This window comes from Mya arenaria, chromosome 11 (genome assembly GCF_026914265.1).
Source record: "Mya arenaria isolate MELC-2E11 chromosome 11, ASM2691426v1".
In the NCBI taxonomy this organism is placed as follows: domain Eukaryota; kingdom Metazoa; phylum Mollusca; class Bivalvia; order Myida; family Myidae; genus Mya; species Mya arenaria.
The window spans coordinates 8,975,366-8,998,569 of NC_069132.1; the positions used below are offsets into that span (position 1 = coordinate 8,975,366).

Here is a 23,204-nt window from a genome sequence, read left to right on the forward strand (position 1 = left end):
CTGAAAGATGATAAACAACTTATGAAAGTCCTTTCCCACTAATTTAGTATGTGAAGTGGTAAAGCATATCATGGCGTTTCAGTTAATATTAACTTGTAAATATTAACATTTATTTAAACATTTATCAGACCATCCAAAACAATCTGTTTCTGATATAAATACTAAAAAATATGGGTAGGTAGGTTGGAATAGTTAAGAATCTGAATATCATTTTTACACCGAAACCTATCATTTGTGCAAGGAACTAATGGAAATACATGTATATCCCAATAGGAAAAAACAATAATGGTAACTTTTCTAAAAACATTGACCACAAACATATAAGGGTGAGAGCAAAACATTAGGGTAGGTCTAAAAAATGGAAACGAATAAAAGTTCTTTATACGCATTAGGCATTACCGCATTAGGCATTAACGTATAAAGTACTATCCCTTGATTATTGTATAGTTTTTATCAATTTCCAATTTTTAAATAATAGACTTCCGTGTGATCAGGCTGTTTAAGGTAGCTGTGTTCTTACCTGTAATATCTCGCCATCATGGGCCTTCCATGTGCCCAGCAGTATGCCAGTGTGGAGACTGAGTAGGGAAATCACGCCCGCTGAAAACCCTACTGCCACCCATGACCCATCAGGGCTGGTTGCTATGTTCCTTATCAAGCCTGTATACGATAAATGCTATATGTTATTGTGCACAAAATATTCATGAAATCATATCAACAAAATCATGAAAAAAATAAATACATTATATAACTACATGGATACAATTTTAAAGTAATTTTATTAGAAATTTCATAATTTAAAACTATTATAAATGAAACTGTGGAAATTAGCATCAAGACATCGATTGAAAGTAAAAGCTATAACACTTATAATGGAATACTTTACTTGCAGACATCCATATATCATATCTGTTTTAAACAACAAAAGACAAAGCCATAGTCATGTGTTTTATACATGCAAGTCCAAATGCCTACAAGTACTTGAGAATAAGAAGAATTTTTACCATGTGATCCAATGACACACTTGTATTCATGTGCATATCTGGCTGACCTCATGTCCAGGAACCTGCAATACAGTGTGAGTTTTGTGAGTCGGAATGACAATTATCGGATATGCAAAACCACACATATTATTACTACACAAGTTTTCATGCTACCTTTGTTTTCCATTGAGCAAAACAAACTGATGACTTTGTATGATGAATGCATGTATCTACATGTATGGGCACAATATTCAGCAGACAATAATTTGTGTTCATATAATTTACAATGAGCATATTCTTACCTGAGTGTGTTATCTGTAGTAGCTGTGACCACCACGGTGCTGGGTCCGGGGATTGGGGCAAGGGCGATCACAGGACTGTATTTTTGTGATTCCAGCTGACGCACAGGGTCTCCTGTGAATGGGTCCCACACCTGAACACAGTGGACAGTATTGTTAATATTATAGTATTAAGACCAGGGAGGTATACAGGATACACTTATGGGACAGCTGCCCTGGCATTCCAGAGAACTGGTCTTATACCCCAATAGAAATAAGTCAATTTAATGATAAATATGAGAAATACAGTTTGATTTAATGTTGATTATATCTAGGGATGCAAACGAATATTCGAATATTTGATCAAATGTTTGGTATACGAATGTCAAAATCAGTATTCGAATATTCAATGATTTGTTCAATAAATATAAGAATAAATATTTTGCCTTCAACTCTGTTGTTGTGTTTAAAATTCGTTTGTCTTGTTTTTACAACGATTGTCCCATAATACCAGAGGTGTGAATGTGATGATAATACACTATACATGCGTCATATGTCATTTAGGGACATATCATAGGGTACTTTAAAAAGTCCCCGTAATTTTACAATAACTGGCTGTAAGTCAAGTGAAACAAAAATCCAATTATTTTCGGTAAATTAAATGCCTCTACTAATTAAGGAATAAACTAGTTCCAGAGTTGTTTTTTTTTTTTTTTTTTTTCTAGTAGAGGTCAATCCCAGAACGAGGCCGTTCGTCCCACGGAAAGACCCTCCATTGGCGTATGGCGCAATTTGACCAGAAATCCATCGAAGTTCACGTTGTTTACAAATATGAAGGCAGAGGAATATAAATTCAAATATTATGTATTACTTTTTGTCTTTCTGAAATGAGGAATTTCAGAGGCTCATTTGGTGAAATTCAGGGTCGGCTGTGCGTAGCGGTTACAACAAAGTAGAACTAAAATGCCCCGGCTGTTACTTAAGCGAATATTATAATAGTTTACTACAAGTTTTAAAATATGTAGTTTGGTAATCAAATATTCGAAAATTCGTTCGAAAGAATTACCGAATATTCGAATATCAATTTTTTCATTTGTTTGCATCCCTAATTATATCATAATGATATGCAAACCTGTTTTTTTATTGGTAATCTCATGAATCTAAAAATAACAATATCATTGCATGAATTCATAACTTATCATTTCATGACTAGACAAAATGTGTAGTAACAACTCTTACATGGACTGTACTATCACAGGAGGCGACCAGTTTCTGGTTCTCCATGTAGGCGACAGAAAATACTGACTTCTTGTGGAGGTTATATGAAAATTGGCTCCGGCATCTGAAATATGCAATAAAAAAAAAATGTTTAAGGGTGATGACAAAGCCTTGTCATATATAGAAGTTTAAAGCCCATAAAAACAATGAAATTAAGAAATCCTACCTCCCTGTTCCATCCCCAAAGCTTTGTATGGACCAGAGTTTCACTGTTTTGTCCTTGCTGGCACTGATGAAGGAGTTCTCATTGTCCAGTCTTGTTATACATCGAATACTGTTGGTGTGGCCTACAGGGGAGAGATGTTGGTTGTACATCCAATTGGCTTAAACTCTAACTTAAACACAATGTCAATTACCTTATTGCTTTTTCTAGATCACTGGCCCATTGCCAACATTTATTCATTTCTATATTCAAATTATGCACTGATTGTTTTAAACTGTGTCAAGGTTAAACGCTGTTAACATCATTTTGGTTGACTTAAAGCTTTATTGCTCTGGATGGTCCTTGAACACACCTGTATTCAGCAGTATTTCTCACAGGATTTGAGACAACTGTTTCAGCTGCGTTTGTTTAATTTAAGTATATGGTTATAGTTTACACTAGTTAGTTAGTTAAAGATGCCTTTTACAGCATTGTTTACTTCAACTAAGTTTTCAAAAAGCAGCGCAATGTTGTATACACCAACTAAAAAAACAAGGAATAGTTCCAGTTTACGACAATTTACAAAGAATTTGCAAATTAAACTCTGAACCATTAAGTGAACATTCCTAGTTCATGTCTTAAAGTAAAGGAAGCCACAACCTGGTTTATATTGTTAGTAAAATTATGTGAACACGTGAGTGTCGAAGTTGAAATGTAGGTGTTTTTGTAAAAACATTTTATATAATATCTAATTCACCTTGGAATGTCTGAAGTTTTATCTGCTTGAAATTGAACAGTGTGTCTCTCTCATTCAGACCTGGAACAAACAAGCCACAAGATGAATGCTTACATATTACTAAATACATGTAAAGACATGCAATGATACTGTACAGGATTCATGTTAGTTTAAATACCATTACTAGAAATTTATTCTTTTACAATGATGTTTGCGATCTTACCAAGCTCATGTTCCCAGTAGGCGAGCCAGTTGCCCTTCAAATGTCTGAGATTTTTGTGTTCAAGGTCATCACTGGAAATTCATGTGTATATAGGTCAATATATTAAAAATATCATCTTACAGGTTGAATGTTGATTACTAACAACGGCTGTTAAAATAAGTTACAGGCCTGATAGTTTTTTGATACTTTCATTTAAAATTAAACAAAGAAAAGTAATATCTGAGCATAATAAGCTTATTACAAGGATCAAATTTTGAATCATAACCCACTGTATAGAGCTAGTATAAATTCTTGGGTAAAAACAAGGTATTTTAAGGGAAGACAAATTGTTTTAAACAATATTGAATATTTACAAATCTCCATTACCAAGGAGCAGTACCAAATACACTAAGCACCCAAAAAAGCGAGACTTACCTACGGGTGTCCTCGGGGTCAATACGAAGGATGCCTCGGTGTTTGGCATGGGGTCTAAGGCGGATCACCTCCGGACTTGGGGTCGGGGCAGGGTCCTCCTGTAGACACAGCTGGTTCCCAACAAGGGCTACATTGCTGCCTAGATCTGTATCAGCCTGTGTACCAGAGAGGTCTGCTGGGCTCATGTCTGATGGAACTGGACCAGTGGGGTCTACAGGGTCGAGATATGTGAAAAAATTGTAAACAACGACACATATTATTTGGTACGACAGAAGAATCCGAACACACATAGTTACCATTATGAAAAGCAGAGCATAAACTTAATGATACTGATTAACTTTGCCATAAAAATTGTTTATCTTGTGCACTCTTATTTTCTTTAAATCTTTAATAATGGCAACAAGAGCAACTCAAGATGTTTAGACTTTGTTTGGGCATTTAAAACTCAGTCCCAATTATGCCTCATCTCAATCCAAGCTCACCTTCATTATTATCACTATAGAGGGCACTGTCATATTGGGCACACAGCCGTCGGATCAGGTCGTCATTGGGTAGGGCTCCCTCCATGTGGTGACTGGAATATCATCATTTCATAAGACTGGAGATCAAAACATTAGCTTGTTCCATTACAGAGTATTAAATGAAATGAGGAAATCAATCACTTGCAGGTACCGAATGTTTGTCTGAATTATGATAATGACCTAAAACTAAAGCTTAAGCAAAGTCGCAATAAACAAGTATCAGATAATGGTAACATTCCTCTTTAAATAACCAGATGAGCTAAAGATTCTTTTTATTTGTGCAACTATTTTCTATCAAAAATCTGTACATATAGCACATGTTTTACACTTACCTTCCAAACACGGATGTGAGGGGAATATATGCCGCCAGTGCCAGCTCGGGGCTATACGTCTGTCTGAACTCAGACAGTAGGATCTCCTGGCTGGTCGACCGCCCATCTACCTCATCTGCAATGGAAACAGGATAAATTCAATACATATAGTACAGCCTCCAAAACTTTCAGTACAGTGGCATGGATTTATTTTTATTAAACTTTTTAGGTTTTTTAAAGTACAAACGGAATTAATGTTTCAAGACTTTATTCAATATGAAAGTCAACAATACAGTAATTAATGAGATCATGAGGTTTCCCCCTTTGAAAAAATCACCACTCTGTTGTGATAAAATGAAGCCAACCTACCTCGGTCATCCATCGTGTGTATATCAGTGAGGCTGTAGTTCAACCAGGGGGCACGCCATTTCTTCACGTGGTCTGTGGGCCTTGGGGACGTGTTGATGTTGACTGGAGAACCAATCATAACCTGGTTTGTGACAGTGTCCATCTTGATGTTTAGATACGACTCATCCACTGAACTTGTGTCTGTGAATGAGAACAGTCTAATACAGTTTGAAGCAATTTTGTTTCAGCTATGCATCTGTGGGCCAGATGGGGGAGGGGATAATTGGACAAATTTTCTTATTGATAATTGAATCAAAATGGACATCTACTTGATCATCAAATCAGAAATAATCACAGAGTATTTTCATACTAAATATTGTTATGATTTTTATATTTATTTCAACAACTTCTATGATTTACAAATTCAAAAACTTAACAAACATATTGAATGACTGAACAAGAGGCCCAAAAGGGCCTATGCTCTACTGACATGGCTCTTATGGTCATTTTCAATCCAGAGCATGTACGTTTGAGTAATAGGCAACAAATATATAGTTCACTTTTAGTGTTTGGGTTAGCTGAAAATGCTGCACATTCAACATCTGAGGACAGGAAGCGTTGTAAGCAGATTAGTTGCATGAACTATCTTAATATGTGCCAAGTAAAGGTAATCTGAGGGTAAAAAAATATTTGCTTTCAAAACTGTACTCATTGTCAAGAGTTCAATTCTGTAGCTTTAAAAATAAAAAGTTGGGCAAAGGTCAAAGTTATGGACATCCGAGGACAACATTAATGCTTGTTTGGAAAACTGTTCACATGGTCAAAATTTTAATACTTTCAAATTCCATAATCTAGGCATGCATGGTCGGATCTGGCTGGTTTACAAAAGGAACCAAGTTCTAATGGATATCTAAATACTGTACAAGTTTCATCGAGATACAATCAAAACTGGAGGCTGTATCGTGGTCACAAGCTAGTGTTTACACAATAGCATTTTTTTTATACTATCAAGGGCCATAATCTAGGCATGCATGGGCGGATCTGGCTGGTTTTCGAAAGGAACCGAGCTCTAATGGATACCTAAATACTGTACAAGTTTCATCGAGATACAATCAGAAATGAAGACTGTATCATGTTCACAACCAATTGTTTACACAATAGCACATAACCATCGCATAAGCTCTTCTGGCCTTTGGCCAGTAGAGCTAAAAATAGAAGAAAACAAGAGCTGTCACAGTATGTGACGAATGCCCCCGAATGTGACATTGACCTATGAACAAGGTCAGTACATGAAAAGTTGATCTTGCCTTTACATGTCAAATACATATGGCAAGTTATTTTAAATTGCCTCTGAAAATAAAAAAAAACACCCATATATGACAACCTACACTCTTATGTCCTTATATTCAGCATTCCATTGTGAATAAACACTAAGTGTATCTTTCACCTTAGAGGTAGGGACATGAGTCTTGCACGCGACATATCCTCTTGGTATGTCGAACACATGTGGCAAGTTATTTTAAAATCTGTAAAAAGGGAAAGTTACAGCCTGGACACGACAACCTATATTCGATGTCCTTATAAGCAGCACTCCATTGTGAATAAACACCTAAGTGTGACCTTGACTTTATAGGTAGGGACACGGCTCTTGCACGCGACACATCCTCTTGGTATGTGGAACAAATGTGGCAAGTTATTTTAAAATCTGTCCTTACAATGGAAAGTTACAGCCCGGACACGACAACCTATACTCTATGTCCTTATATGCAGCACTCCATTGTGAATAAACACTAAGTGTGACCTTGACCTTAGAGATAGGGACATGGGTCTTGCACACGACACATCGTCTTGGTATGTGGAACACATGTGGCAAGTTATTTTAAAATCTGTCGATACAAAGGAAAGTTACAGCCCGGACACGACAATCTATACTCTATGTCCTTATATGCAGCACTCCATTGTGAATAAACACTAAGTGTGACCTTGACCTTAGAGGTAGGGACACGGGTCTTGCACGCGACACGTCGTCTTTGTATGTGGAGCAATGTGGCAAGTTATTTTAAAATCTGTCCTTACAAGGGAAAGTTACAGCCCGGACATGAGTTATTGAGCCGGACACACGGACGGATGGACGGACGGACGGTGCGATTTTAATATGCCCACCTTCGGGGGCTTATAAAATGTACGTTCATAGCACCAACTTAGATATAGGATGTAATCTCTCAATAAATGATAGTATAGTACTAAACACATATTTTTCTGTTTTCATTTAAAAGTAAACTAGAGCTATCACTGAAGGTGATTAATTTAATACCCCCGAAAGCCGCCTCTCATTATGATTAATCATTGTATAAAGTTTTATGAAATTCCATCTAGTAGTTTTCAAGTTACTGTGCGGACAAAAGTTCGACAAAAAAAAAACACAGAAAAAGGCAATAACTCTGTAATTTGCTAAAATAGTGTAATAATTCATGAACACTGAACTCCTTCTCATTGTGCTGTACCATTGTATAAAGTTTTATTACATTCCTTCCGGTAGTTTTCAAGTTATGCTCCGGACAAGAAAAAGTAACAAAGGGCAATAACTCTGTAATTGGCTGAAAGAGAATTGCGGTTCCTGTACACTGCACTTCCTCTCATTATGATCTATCACTGTATGAAGTTTTATTAAATTCCATCCAATATTTTCAAGTTATGCTCCGGACAAGAAAAAGTTACAAAGGGCAGTACTTCTGTAATTTGCTAAAATAGAATTGCGGTTCCTGTGCACTGCTTCCTCTCATTGTGCTTTACCATTGTATTAAGTTTTAATAAATTCCATCTTGAAGTTTGCAAGTTAATGTCTGAAAAAAAATGACAGAATAAAAACAAATAAAGGGCAATTACTCAGTAATTAGCTAAAGTAGTGTTATGGTTCTTGAACACTGCACTTCCTTTCATTGTGCTTTACCATTGTATGAAGTTCCAATCAATTCCATCCAGTACTTTTCAAGTTATACTCCGGACAAAAAAAAGTAACAAAGGCAATAACTCAGTAATAGGCAAGAATAGAGTTATGGTTATTGTGCACTGCACTTCCTCTCATTATGCTCTACCATTGTATGAAGTTTAATCCAATTCCATCCAAGTTATGCTCCGGACAAGGTAAATTGCAACGGACCGACCGACAAACCAACCGACCACAGGGTGACTCCAATATACCCCCTTCAAACTTCGTTTGTCGGGGGTATAAATATTGAAGTTTGATGAACATTGGTCAAGAATGATCATAACTGAATATAGCCAATGTTGGGCAACCATGGACAATTATTTATTTATATTCGATAATCACGCCATCACTTATTATACAATATCATTATAGAATATTTGACTAGAAACGCAATTCACAAGACATAAAGGCATGAAAGGCTATTTATGAGAGTACTTAGTAATTTGAAATATATATAATAATTCTAGAATACTGATTTCAACTTTACTTTTACTTTTTAAATTTTCATTTTTTTTTTTTGCAAAATGAATAAGATTGATGAATTGCACACTTGATAAGAACTGAAGTGAGCACATTGTGTTGATTTAATACCATCTTTGAGTATTTCTGAGGAGCAACTTTTCCACATCCCATCCGCGTCCATTGTTGAGTACACCTGATCAAATGGGGCAAAGAACATCTGTAGGGTGGGGGTGAGAAACCTTCGGGTGTTCTCAAAGCCCAGTCGCAGGCCTATGATGTACATTAGGTCAATTATCTTGTACAGGATCAAGGAGCGCATGGAAGCACCGCTCGGGAAAGCTGTTGAGGCTGAGGAGACCAGCTTGAGTATTGGCCTCAAGGCATCACGTATCACAGAGTCCTGTAAATGAGATGAATAAAACACTAATTCATATGCAATGATAAACATTGTTCAAATGTATAGTTACATTTAATTAAATTGATTTATCAAAACAGTGAAATCTTCATCATTCCTGAAAATACTAAGTCACAAAGAGTTATGCATCCTAACTTTTATAACACATACACAAACACTGTGTTAAACCTACCCAGGAAAATATAATGTATTTTAAACAACCATTACAGATATGTACAGCCTATAAATCTTACCAGTAGCACTTGCATGAATGTTTTATCCGTCAGTAAGGGGAGCATACTCCGTAACAGGACTACAGCAGCCACCAGTCCGGCCTCCGCTCTGATAGTCAGGCGTTTCCGGGCTACATGGATCTACAGAAAAAATAATTTGAGTGAATTTATGATTTTTTTTGGTTTAGCTGTTTTTTAAGGCTTATTCAGTGGTCCAGATTAGCCCAAGCCCACAAGTTAAATGGTTGTATGCTTAGCCACATAGTATTGTAAGGAATCTGGCATGCTGATCAAAATTCTAAATTGGTGCCTGCCTACGAACAAATTGATGTACAAACCATGTCAGTGATGCAGGGTAGGTACTGTATAAGTATGACTTGCTCCCCATATATACAGGCCACATAGCTGAGACACTCAAGCACCTTGTGGGCATTACTGTCACCCTGGACCTGCCGAGTGGACTGGGCAAGGCTTGAACCTGCATAACATGTAAGGATGGGGAGGTACATAACAACTTGTGGATATAAATACATAAATATCCTGTCATTATACTCAACTGTGGTTAGTTATATGTACAAGCCACATTCCTTATATAATTAAATCTCAATAGAAATCCATTAAGTGAATAAAAGAAACAATATTTTAAGGGTGACAATTAATGCATTAATTGCTAGGACTTTTCATTAAAAGATTTTAAATCATATGGTAAATGCTGTTAACAAAGTTATGAATTTTCACCTACACTGTTCATGTACAGGTTCTATCTGTTCCTCTGCAAGGTAGCACAGTGCCAGCATACGGACAAGATTCTTGGAGAGAAACTTGGCTGTCAGTAGGGGCCCTAGGCGATGTGATAACCATTTAATACTCTCAGCAGCAACGTCACAGATGTTTATAGTGTGACTGTAGTGGATCTGCTGAAACTCATCCGTCTCACTCCGGATCATGAAGGAGCTTAATTTTGATTCCTCCTCTCCATTTTCTACTACCTCTGCTTTTTCCTGATCATTCTGGTGTTCAGTACTTGTGTTTAATTGACTTCTACCCCCATACAACTCCTCTTCCATTTCAAAGTGCACTGAGTGGCTGTGTTTCATCTTCCTCTCCTCGCTGGTATCTTCTGGCTCCTGTGAGGCCCTGCTAGAATCCTCTGACATATCGAGAATGTGGGAGATACTGTGGACAGAGGCCTTGTCAGAACTGCTGGGATCAGTCCGCCCAGAGTCATCATCCCTATTGGCTTCATATTCATAGCTCTGCTGGGACATCTGGAATTGTACAAGAGTCCCAGATTAAAAAAACAATAGCACCGAAAGCAGATTCCAACTAGAGATTGCTTTTTTGAAAAAGCGCTTGTCTCCCCTATTGTGTGGTCGTAGCTGAGAAAAAATAAATGATGGACATGAAATTTGTAACTTTGGACTGGAGACAAACCAACAGTGAAGTTTGGTTTATTCGATTATATTAAATAGTGAAGAGAAGAAAGTGTTGTTGATTAATCATGGAAAATGTAAACGAAGTTTGCATTGTATGAAGTTCCTGGGCGCAAGCGTTATTCAATTATTGATCGGAAACCATTTTTCAGCTCACAGTCATCGTGACCATGACCTTTTACCTACTGATCACAACATCAATAGGGATCATCTACATAACCAACTTGCATACCAAGTATTAAGTTCTTGGGTGCAAGTGTTCTTTAGTTACTGAGCGGTAACCATTTCTTCAACTCAAGGTCATGGCAACCTTGACCTTTGACCTACTGATCTCAAAATCAATAGGGGTCATCTACTAGTCATGACCGACTAGCGTACCAAGAATGAAGTTCCTGGGTACAAGCGTTCTTAAGTTATTGAGCAGAAACCATTTTTAAGCTTAAGGTCACCGCCAACGTATCATTTTTTACCTGAAGGTAACCTTGACCTTTGACCTTTTGATCTGAAAATCAATAGGGGTCATCTTCTAGTCATGAACAACTAGCTTACCAAGTATGAAGTTCCTGAAACCAAAGGATCTTTAGTTATTGAGCGGAAACTTTTTCTTCACTTCAAGGTCATGGCAACCTTGACCTTTGACCTAGTGATCTCAAAATCAATTTGGGTCATCTTCTAGTCATGACCAACTAGCATACCAAGTATGAAATTCCTGGTTGCAAGCGTTCTCTAGTTATTGAGCGGAAACAGTTTCTTCACCTCAAGGTCACGGTGACCTTGACCATTGACCTACTGATCTCAAAATCAATAGGAGTCATCTACTAGTCATGAACAACTATGAAGTTCCTGGGTACAAGCTTTCTTTAGTTATTGAGCAGAAACCATTTTTAAGCTTAAGGTCACTGCCAACATAACATTTTTTACCTGAAGGTAACCTTGACCTTTGACCTTTTGATCTCAAAATCAATAGGAGTCATCTAATAGTCATGAACAACTAGCATACCAAGTATGAAGTTCCTGGACCCAAAGGATCTTTAGTTATTGAGTGGAAACCGTTTCTTAACCTCAAGGTCACGTTGACCCTGATCTTTGACCTAGTGACCCCAAATTCAATAGGGGTCATCTACTAGTCATGACCAACTAGCATACCAAGTATGAAGTTCCTGGGTCTAAGAATTCTATAGTTATTGGGCGGAAACGAAGTGTGACGTACTGACTGACTGACTGACAGACTGATGGACTGACTGACGGACAGGGCAAAAACAATATGTCTCCCCATGAATGGGGGAGACATAAAGATATTACACGCAAATGATTTTTACATGGAAGGTCACCACGACCTTGACTATTGACCTTGTTACCCCCAAAACAATTGGGATCATCTAGACATCATGACCAACCTCACTTCAAAGTTTGGTGAACCTAGATCAAAGCATTCTCCTGATATTGCACGGAAATATTTTTTTACATTAGAGGTCACAGCGACGTTGACCTTTGACCTTGTGACCCCCCAAAATATAGGAGTTTTCTAAACCTCATGATCAACCTCCCTACCAAGTTTGGTGAACCTAGGTCAAACCATTCTCAAGATATTGAGCGGAAATGTTTTTTTACATTGGGGGTCGCCGCGACCTTGACCTTTGACCTAGTGACCCCAAAAACAATAGGGATCTTCTACACCTCATGACCAACCTCCCTACCAAGTTTGGTGAACCTAGGTCAAACCGTTCTCAAGATTTTGAGCAGAAATGTTTTTTATATTGGGGGTCGCCGCGACCTTGACCTTTGACCTAGTGACCCCAAAAACAATAGGGATCCTCTACACCTCACGACCAACCTCCCTACCAAGTTTGGTGATCCTAGGTCAAGCGGTTTTCCAGTTATCGATCGGAAACGAAGTGTGACGTACGGACGGACTGACGGACTACCGGACTGACGGACAGGGCAAAAACAATATGTCTCCCCCAGTGAGGGGGAGACATAATGATCATCCATTTGTTCTCATTTAACCAAGGGACATGAAAAAATTTCCCTCAGAGTTATTGGACTTACCATGCATAAGTACATTGCTAGTGGGTACAAACATAAGTAATAACTTTCATATGAATATTTTTGTTATGAGAATCATTTTTTCATGACTGGAACTCCTGTTCAGATGGCAAAACCAAGGCTATGACCATACCAACTGTCATGCTATAAACAGGTTTCAGAGATCTATTGTATTAAGAATTGGCCAAGCGATTTAATTGCATAAACACAATGAAAACATCTTTCCATGACTTACAAAATGCATTAAATTGTGTTTAAGCTTGCAGTAAGGTAAAATAAACAAGAGATGTTTGTCAAACATTATTCTCCCCTGAGCGCCATGTTGTCAGGATTATAAGGACAATTGATTGAAATATGCATGGACCAAAATGACAGCTGATTTGTCAATGACATTGGATGCCATTGAGGCATTGAAGATTATGACCATTCAAAATGTGAGGATAGAGTGTGTTATCAGCTGGTCACCAAAAATCTAAATGTCAAGTTTGAGGGCCGTGGGTGCAGGCATTAACAAGTTATCACACAGACAAGCTTTTTCGCTCAATATCACTGTGACCTTGACCTTTTACCCTATGACCCCTAAAATCATAAGGGGTCATCTACAGGTCAGACGCAACTCCAAGTCAAGTTTGAGTGCCATGGGTGCACGCATTGTCGAGTTATCACTCGAAACATTTTCGCAATCAAGGTCACTGTGAACTTGACCTTTGACCTGATGACTCCTAAATTCAATAAAGGTCATCTACTGGTCAGGCCCAACTTCCATGTCAAGTTTGATGATGATAGGTTCAGGCATTGTTAAGATATCACTGGGAGAAGATTTGTTAACTTTTTTGCGTTAAAGGTTACTGTGACCTTGACCTTGGCCTGATGACCCCCAAAGTCAAGAGGGGTCATCTACTGGTCAGGCCCAACCTTCATGTCAAGTTTGATGACCATAGGTCCAGGAATTGTCGAGTTTGCTTTCAAGGTCACTGTGACCTTGACCTTCGACCCCTAAAATCAATAGGGGTCATCTACTGGTCAGGCCCAACCTCCAAGTCAAGTTTGAGGGCCATGGGTGCAGGCATTGTTGAGTTATCACTCTGACAACCTTTTATCATTCAAGGTCACTGTGACCTTGACCTTTTGCCCAATGTCCCCGAAAATCAATAGGGGCCATCTACTGGTCAGGCCCAACCTCCAAGTCAAGTTTGATGACCATAGGTCTAGGCATTGTTGAGGTATCACTCGGACAAGCTTTGGTCTACCGATGGACCTCCAGGACCGACAGACCGACTGACCTACCGACCGACCGACATGTGCAACGCAATATACCTCTCTTCTTGGAAGGGGGGCATATTAAAATACTGACACATCATGCTTATTTTTTGCATTATTGTGATTTTACAGAAATATTTTTCTACTGCAGAAAAGACTCTTCACTGCTCACCCTATCTGTACTGAAGGAATCCTCAGACTTATTGTGGTGTCCCAGAATGAGGCTAGGGAATGCCCCCTCCAGCTCTGTGACATCATCGTCCTCTGCGTAATCCCCAAGGTAGTCTGGCTGCTCATCCTCTCTCTGGTCCGGTCGAACATCCTCATCTTCTGCGAAGAGTAATTGTTAAATAATGTTATGAATGGCTGAATGGTTCACCACTTATTTAAACATTTACCAGATGCCAAAATGTTTTGGAAAGGTACTTATAATAAGATATTTAAAAAAAAAAAAAAAAAAATGAAAAACATTGTGACAACAGGAATTTGAATACTTCAAACACACACTAAAGAAAAAGGTATTGATAAAGGTCTCTTTTGTTACCAATAAAGTATGTTATCAAGGTATTTAAGCGCAAGACTCTTCAGAAATGTTTAATGAAAGGCAATCAATTCACTTGTGCATACCAACTTGCATTGGATCCTGTTCGTCATCATTTTCTTCACATTCAGGTATTTCTTCATTTATCTGGTCCTCTGCTTCATCTTGATGGCTGCTATGGTGATCACTGTTGCTAGGAAACCCCTCCTCCTCTTTCTCTTCTTCCATGTCATCCTGTGAGGTATGAGGGATAACCACAAAGTTTTTGTATCCTGCCACAGCTTCCACCAGGAGGGTAGAGAAATTAGACAAGAACGACTCTAGACCAAGATGGAGCAACAGTTGAACCAGAAATGATCGATGGTAGAGTTTCATGTGTTTTGGTGTTGAGTCTTCACCACTGTATATTCTGATAAGACATGGCATGAGGTTCTTGGCCAGCTGGGCCGGACCCAGCTCTCTGCCTACATGTCCCAGGATGGACCAGGCTGCCTGCACAGTAGTCACTGGGTCCTCAAACAGGTCCCTGATGTAGGGTAGAAGGATCTCAAACCCTTCATCTGATATTCTACCACTGTTTTTCCTTAAATACAACTCCAATATCTCAACTTTCTTTCTGAGAAGGATTTTTTCTACCTTATTTTTTTCTCGAGCAGATTTCAGCTGGTTGAGTTTATAGCTGACATCCTTGTCAATGTTTTTCATGTTATTGATGAGCTCATACAGCCCACCAAAGTATGGAGGGAAGGGCAATACATTACAGCTTGGTTGAACTAGCAGGGCCGGGGTAGGTGGGGGTAGACCTAGGCTGTTCACCATGGGGTACTCGAACAGCAAACCACTAGTATCAGTTTCTTTATCTTGTTCCTTGAAGTTTTCAAGATTCAAGAGAATCTCAGCAGCAGTGTGAATAATTCTGCAAAGGAAATAAAGCTAAAAGATCCATTCACCAACTGCTTAAGCTACATGTATGTATTTATTATGTCCTTAAGTTAAGGCTTAACATTCCATAAATTATGTTTAACAAGAGATGTTTGTCAAACATTATGCCACTCTCAGCGCCATGTTGTCAGGATTATATGGACAATTGAATGAAATATGCATGGACCGAAATGACAGCTGATTTGTCACTGACATTGGATGTCGTTAAGACAGTTTTAAGATTATGACCATTCAAAGTGTGAGGATAGAGTGTGTTATGACCATGACCTTTGCCTCTATGACCTCAAAATCCATAGGAAAATCCATAGGAGTCATCAGCTGGTCACCAAATATCTAAATGTCAAGTTTGAGGGCCATGGGTGAAGGCATATACAAGTTATCACACAGACAAGCTTTTTTCGTCAAGGTCACTGTGACCTTGACCTTTGACACCTAAAATCATAAGGGGTCATCTACAGGTCAGACGCAACTCCAAGACAAGTTTGAGAGCCATGGGTGCAGGCATTGTCGAGTTATCACTCGAAACATTTTCGCACTCAAGGTCACTGTGAACTTGACCTTTGACCCAATGGCTTCTAAAATCAATAATGGTCATCTACTGGTCAGGCCCAACTTCCATGTCAAGTTTGATGATGATAGGTTCAGGCATTGTTGAGATATCGCTGGGAGATTTTTTTTGCGTTTAAGGTTACTGTGGCCCTGACCTTGGCCCGATGACCCCAAAGTCAAGAGGGGTCATCTTCTTGTCAGGCCCAACCTTCATGTCAAGTTTGATGACCATACGTCCAGGAATTGTTGAGTTTGCTTTCAAGGTCAGTGTGACTTGACCTTGGCCCGATGACCCCCAAAGATAAAAGGGGTCATCTACTGGTCAGGCCCAACCTTCATGTCAAGTTTGATGACCATAAGTCCAGGAATTGTGAGTTTGCTTTCAAGGTCACTGTTACCTTGACCTTTGACCCATAAAATCAATAGGGGTCATCTTCTGGTCAGGCCCAACCTCCAAGTCAAGTCTGAGAGCCATGGGTGTTGGCATTGTCTAGATATTATTCGGACAACCTTTTATCATTCAAGGTCACTGTGACTTTGACCTTTGGCCCTATGACCCCTAAAATCAATAGGGGCCATCTACTGGTCAGGCCCAACCTCCAAGTTAAGTTTGAGGGCCATGGGTGCAGGCATTTTCTAGTTATCACTTGGACAACCATTTACCATTCAAGGTCATTGTGACCTTGACCTTTGGTCCGATGACTCCCTCCTCCCCCCCCAAAAAAATAGGGTTCATCTACTGGTCAGGCCCAACCTCCAAGTCAAGTTTGAGGGCCATGGGTGCAGGCATTGTCCAGTTATTACACGAACAACCTTTTACCATTCAAGGTCACTGTGACTTTAACGTTTTGCACGATGACCCCCAAAAACAATAGGGGTCATCTACTGGTCAGGCCCAATCTCAAAGTCAAGTATGAGGGCCATGGGTGCAGGCATTGTCGAGTTATCACTCGGACAACCTTTTACCATTCAAGGTCACTGTGAACTTGACCTTTGGCCCGATGACCCCCAAAAACAATAGGGGTCATCTACTGGTCAGGCCCAACTTCCATATCAAGTTTGATGACCATAGGTCTAGGCATTGTGGAGTTATCACTCGGACAAGCTTAAAAATTATTTTACCATTAAAGGTCACTGTGACCTTGACCTTTGACCTGATGAGCCCTAAAATGTATAGGGATCATCTACTGGTCAGGCCCAACCTTCATGTCAAGTTTGATGACCATACGTCCAGGAATTGTTGAGTTATCACTCATACAAGCTTTGGTCTACCGACGGACCGACCGACCGACATGACTGTGCAAAGCAATATACCCCTCTTCTTCGAAGGGGGGCATAAAAATGGCTTGGAACAGCATACGCTGATTATGATTTTTATAACATCAGAATCTTCATAAATTTTAAGTATTTTTAAAAAAAAAAATATTTGTAACAAAATTATCTTATACCACATAACTTTCATATCAAACACCTTAAGTGGTCCCGTTTTGTAAAACAAGAGGCCCAAAAGGGCCTATGCTCTACTGGCATGGCTCTTGTGGTCATTTTCAATCCAGAGCATGTACGTTTGAGTAATAGGCAACAAATACATAGTTAACTTTTAGTGTTTGGGTTAGCTGAAAACGCTGCACGTTCAACATCTGAGGACAGGAAGTGTTGTAAGCTGATTAGTTGCATGAACTATTTTAATATTTGCCAAGTAAAGGTATTCTGAGGGTAAGAAATATTTGCTTTTAAAACTGTACTCATCGTCAAAATTTCATTTCTGTGGCCTTAAAAATAAAAAGTCGGTCAAAGGTCAAAGTCAAGGACATCCGAGAACAACATTAATGCTTGTTTGCAAAACTGTTCACATGGTCAAAATTTCATTACTGTAGCTTTAAAAATTAATAATTAAGTCAAAAGGGGTGGGGCCAGCTTTTGCCCAAGGGGCATTATTTCAAATGTTTTCAATTACATCATATGATGCTCCACATGCTCCACAACAAATATCAAAGGTATGGGCCTTGTGGTTTGAAACTAGAAGATTTTGAAAATATTTCTTAAATAAGACTCTAGGAAAATTGTGACACCCAAGGCAGTGCCAGTTTTGACCCAAGGGGCATAATTTGAACAACAACTTGTGGGACAATATCCGGGGGGGGGGGGGGGGGGGGCAGTAATGATCCCAGGGGCATAATTTGAACAAACTTTGTACACTTGGCTGAAAATAGACTTCGTTCATGTAGTCTTGGCTAAAAATTAGACTTAGCTTAAAATAGCTTAAAATAGCATTTTTTATACTTTCAAGACCCATAATCCAGGCATGCATGGGCAAATCTGGCTGGTTTTCAAAAGGAACAGAGTTCTAATGGATATCTAAATACTGTACAAGTTTTATCGAGATACAATCAAAACTGAAGACTGTATCATGTTCACAAGCTAGTGTTTACACAATAGCATTTTTTTATACTATCAAGGGCCATAATCTAGGCATGCATGGTGGGATATGGCTGGTTTTCGAAAGGAACCGAGCTCTAATGGATATCTAGATACTATACAAGTTTCATCGAGATACAATCAAAACTGAAGACTGTATCGTGTTCACAAGCTAGTGTTTTCACAATAGCATTTATATACTATCAAGGGCCATAATCTAGGCATGCATGGGCAGATCTGGCTGGTTTTCAAAAGGAACCGAGCTCTAATGGATATCTAGATACTGTACAAGTTTCATCGAGATACAATCAAAACTGAAGACTGTATCGTGTTCACAACCAATTGTTTACACAATAGCTTTTTTTTTATACTATCAAGGGCCATAATCTAGGCATGCATGGGCGGATCTGACTTTTCAAAAGGAACCGAGCTCTAATGGATATCGAGATACTGTACAAGTTTCATCGAGATATAATCAAAACTGAAGACTGTATCGTGTTCACAAGCAATTGTTTACAGATGCACGGACGAACATACTACGTACACATTACCATCGTATAAGCTCTTCTGGCCTTTGGTCAGTAGAGCTAAAAATATTTAAGTCCTGCAGAATGTTCTCACTTTATGAAATTATAACCATTGGATTTTTTTTCTTTCAAATTTCTGTTATTTTCTTTTTGATATACCGGGTTATGAATATAGACTCACCTTGGTAGACTGCCCTTATCCCGAGACCAGAGTCTCCCAATGGTGTTGTACCTCTCCCGTAGACTGGCTTGCCTGGTGAGGGCCAGCAGCTGGTTCCCGAGACACAGTTCACACATGAGGCAAGCAAACTGCTGTATGTCCCGCCATACCACTCCCATGTTATCATGCAGCTCAGTAAACCTCATCTCTACTTTCTATAATAATTAAAGAAGAATTCCTCTTCAATCAACGATGACTTAAGGTTTGTTTTAGTATAATTAAGTAAAAGGTGATTATTACTGGTAATGTATTTTCTGTTTAAATTGTGGAACAGACCAGGGGTCCTGATTACGAACAGTCTCAAGTCCAAGTCTTGATTCAGGCTTGAACAGGGTTTTATACGGGTTTTCACCATTATGATTCACGATCATGTGTGTATAATAAGGTGCTGATATGTTGCACAGTGAATCTGAGAGTCCCCATGTAAAACAACCACAGGGGCCGCCCCAGGTTTATTGAAGCATGATGGTAAATGAAAAATTAATATTTGACAATAAAATTAATGTCGCTGTGTAAGAAGGCAAAAGGATGGAGAATGTAACCAATCCAAGCAGAACTCCATCATATGGTGTTACATATGAGTATATATATACTTATCAAACTTTACTCATTAGAAAGAGTTTGCCTATGTTAGCCTTGTTATTCACAAAACAACTTCGAAAATACAACAGATTAAAGAGAAATAGTTTCTTAATTAAAATGATGAAAATTTAAATAATTGATTTCAAACAATTGTAGATGAAACACCTAAAAAAGTTATTAAATCTTCGATATTTTCTCATATTTACACCAAATCAGCAAACATAGAAATCGATTCATTTAAATAAAATTCCATTTACAAAAATAAATGCACAAACATCCGTCTATACGTACACTATAAAAAGTGTGTGTGTGTATATATATATATATATAAAAATAAAGTTAGCATAAAATCTTTAATTTCAAAACATTTTTTCCTTCATTGTCTATATGGTCAGCAACTCTCTTCTATTTTCTATATCGTCAGGTAACTCATCAGCACTTTAGCATGTTTGTTATTCCCACGTGGGCTATCAAGTGATGTTTTAAGCAGGGAAACTGTGCAATCATTGAGATCAATGAGACCATTGTTGCATTCTAGGTCATTCCAGGTTTTAAGATGTAAATACATTTGTAATTCCTAAGCAAGGGTAGGTCTTTATGTCCAGGTTACCATATGTAGCAGTTTGATAGTTCAAACAACAAACACAGTGCTCTTCAATATCTCTATATTCAACATTATCGAATGTAGATATAATATCGGAGCGTCCTGAAAATATAAATATAAACAATCATAAGATAATGAATAATAACATGTTTATTAAGTTAACATCGTAAACAGTCTAATATCTTATATGATTTATTCGTGTGCAGTGGCAGATTAAATTAAATGGCTAAAGCATATAAAACACACATATAATACAAGCGATTACAACAACAAAAACAACACAGTACATCATAAAACAAAACATTGACATGGAACTTACTGATTTATGGAATCAAACACTCCTACTCCCTCGTACTCCCATGGTGACTTCTGTTATCCATGCATGTTATCATCTGTTACCAAACCCCATATATTAGTATATGGAAAGAGGCTAAAAGAAAATCACGGAACTGCCATTCTCGTTTTAAATACAAAATCTGCTGATGTCGTAAAAATACATGACAAAACTAAATAAATGCAGCTGAATGAAATAATGATCATTCCAATCCATTGCTAACCCAAGACAAACACAAAAGACTACAAATGCAAATCAATACTAACCATCAGAACATCAGATTCCAAGTAAAACAATCATGTTTTCTAAAACAAAGTAAAACAAACATCTCTGTAGACTTCAACTGTGCACGACAATCAATCAAGCTTGAGAGTTCCCGCTTCTTATTTACAAAGACAAGGGAGAGAAATCTGATTAACTTACTGCATTATCTCATTTGGGATTATCTCTCTTCGACTGTAAATTCACTTGGCTTCATCATTGTGTCACGTGATTTAATGATGCGCTTTGAGTGGATAGTAATTCTTTGTGTACGTTTCGATCTTCATTCATTTTTTGGGATACTACTTTAATGTTATTTCTATCTAAGTTCATCAGATTAAATTATTTAAATAGATATTGCGTTATGATTGCTTCTTGCTTTGTCAAATCTTACTCTGTTATTGGAAACATAGCTTGCAATTAATATAGTCTGCACTTTCTCAAACTATATTTTTGGTGGTAAATCAGCAGGCGACATTTGTTACTATTAATAGGAATTTTCTGTTGTGAGTGTCGAGTTTGTGGCTACACTGAACAGGGTTGAAACAACCCTGTTCAAAAACACTTTTACAAAATAACAGAGAATCATCTTTATTCAATTTGTGTAACAAAAATAAATGTGAATAATTGTACAATTGCATATTTTGATTTAGCAAATGAAACAAACTTTTTTAAGATTTGCAGTTTTGCCTCATGAGTCTGAACTTAAGACTTTGAGGCTGTTCATAATCATGGCTCCAGAAATTGATTGCAGTGAGATTAATTAATGGTCTGTTATAATCAACCATTAACATGACAATGGAGGAAGAATTCCTACCTTCTTCCCAGTACAGTTGGGTGGCAGTCTGTCAGCAGTTTTCAAGGTGAATGAATGCAAAGCCTCCAAATGATCCAGTGCAGCAGTGGGATCAAAGTCATCTGGAAGCTTTATAAGACTATGCTCTACATCCCTGTAGAAAATATATGTGAACTGGTTACATGTATGGATGCTAGAAACAGTCATGCATGCATGCACTTCAGATAAATCAAATATATCAAATATAACAATATATTGCTAATGCGTTCTATTAACTATTTACTCAATACAAATGCGATATCAATGCTTGTAATGGTTTATGATTTATAAGTATATAATTGCCAAGCTGTGGTCAGTGTGCTATCAAATAAGCCTCAAAAAGCAGAAACATTCTACAATATCGGGATGAATTACCTGTCAGACAGAGTTGCTTTACTGGAGGATGGATGCATTGTCTGAAAGACAGGGAATGCAAGGATAAGCAGGTGAGAATAAATTCAGCAAATATATACTACACCAAGGCTACATAATACAAGAAGGTAGCACCTGTAGTCTACAATGTATGTATATACAAGACTTTCAGCGTCATGCTTCGAAGGATCAGGTCCATGACCCAGGCCCTCATACAGGGGAATCAATCTGTCCTACAACATCACAGTACATTACATTAATTAGTGCTCAACTGGTCATTACAATGTTTTCAAACTTTTCTTCAGAGTGTTATTATGATAATTAAAAACTGCATTATTTTATGATATTTTGTTGAAATGCATTTGCAATTAAGTGTACTTAGATAACCTTTCTTTCATAACAACATGATCACAAAGAGGTTACATCATAGAAGTTTGACAAAACAATGTACTAATATCTGAAAATAGTTCACACATCATGCACATACATTAAGTTTAAAACCCCAAACATTCATCATGCATTTTTTTAAATTACACCAAAAAGAGTTGTTAAAGAAAAACGTTTCCATGTTATAGCATATAGTAGGACATTTTAATATTCTTTTAGGGCGTCTGTAAAGGATGATTGCTAGTATATAACTAAAGGTGAGGATTAAGATAGTAACAACTGCAGCCAGATGTATATAACTGGTTATTTCTTTGGTTTGGTTCAAGCTAGTCGAAATGATGGTCGATATTTATCCATTTATGACTGATGATGAAATAAATTGCTTGCATGCGCAAACTGACCAAAATATTATAAGTACATGTATCCAGTTTTATACAAATATCCCCTGGTGTCAATGCTGCATTAAAGGCCACATTGTCAATAAGTTTTTAATGAAATTATTAGTTTAAATGTACTTTTGTGGATTTGCCATATCTTACATGTAGTTGCAAATTACATATTTTTTTTGGTCAGAATTGTTG

General features: G+C 37.9%; 1 protein-coding gene across 2 annotated transcripts in view; it reads right to left on the reverse strand.

The window, feature by feature from the left end:
• The window catches only part of LOC128208165 (WD repeat-containing protein 81-like), a 31,016-nt gene that overhangs the window by 4,261 nt on the left and 3,551 nt on the right, over window positions 1–23,204 (reverse strand). Inside the window, exons 6-25 of one of the 2 annotated variants that reach the window (XM_052911581.1) lie at window positions 22,240–22,280; window positions 21,847–21,979; window positions 19,210–19,403; window positions 14,679–15,508; window positions 14,224–14,381; window positions 10,055–10,580; window positions 9,651–9,790; window positions 9,334–9,453; window positions 8,815–9,085; window positions 5,256–5,435; window positions 4,908–5,022; window positions 4,537–4,628; window positions 4,055–4,265; window positions 3,641–3,711; window positions 3,439–3,498; window positions 2,706–2,826; window positions 2,501–2,603; window positions 1,286–1,416; window positions 1,005–1,066; window positions 521–660 (exon numbers count right to left, since the gene is read on the reverse strand). In XM_052911581.1, coding sequence (XP_052767541.1) covers window positions 521–660; window positions 1,005–1,066; window positions 1,286–1,416; window positions 2,501–2,603; window positions 2,706–2,826; window positions 3,439–3,498; window positions 3,641–3,711; window positions 4,055–4,265; window positions 4,537–4,628; window positions 4,908–5,022; window positions 5,256–5,435; window positions 8,815–9,085; window positions 9,334–9,453; window positions 9,651–9,790; window positions 10,055–10,580; window positions 14,224–14,381; window positions 14,679–15,508; window positions 19,210–19,403; window positions 21,847–21,979; window positions 22,240–22,280 — 3,699 coding nt within the window. Of the gene's footprint in view, window positions 1–520; window positions 661–1,004; window positions 1,067–1,285; window positions 1,417–2,500; window positions 2,604–2,705; window positions 2,827–3,438; window positions 3,499–3,640; window positions 3,712–4,054; window positions 4,266–4,536; window positions 4,629–4,907; window positions 5,023–5,255; window positions 5,436–8,814; window positions 9,086–9,333; window positions 9,454–9,650; window positions 9,791–10,054; window positions 10,581–14,223; window positions 14,382–14,678; window positions 15,509–19,209; window positions 19,404–21,846; window positions 21,980–22,239; window positions 22,281–22,371; window positions 22,470–23,204 lie in introns of both variants that reach the window. The other variant, XM_052911580.1, reaches the window with a different exon arrangement.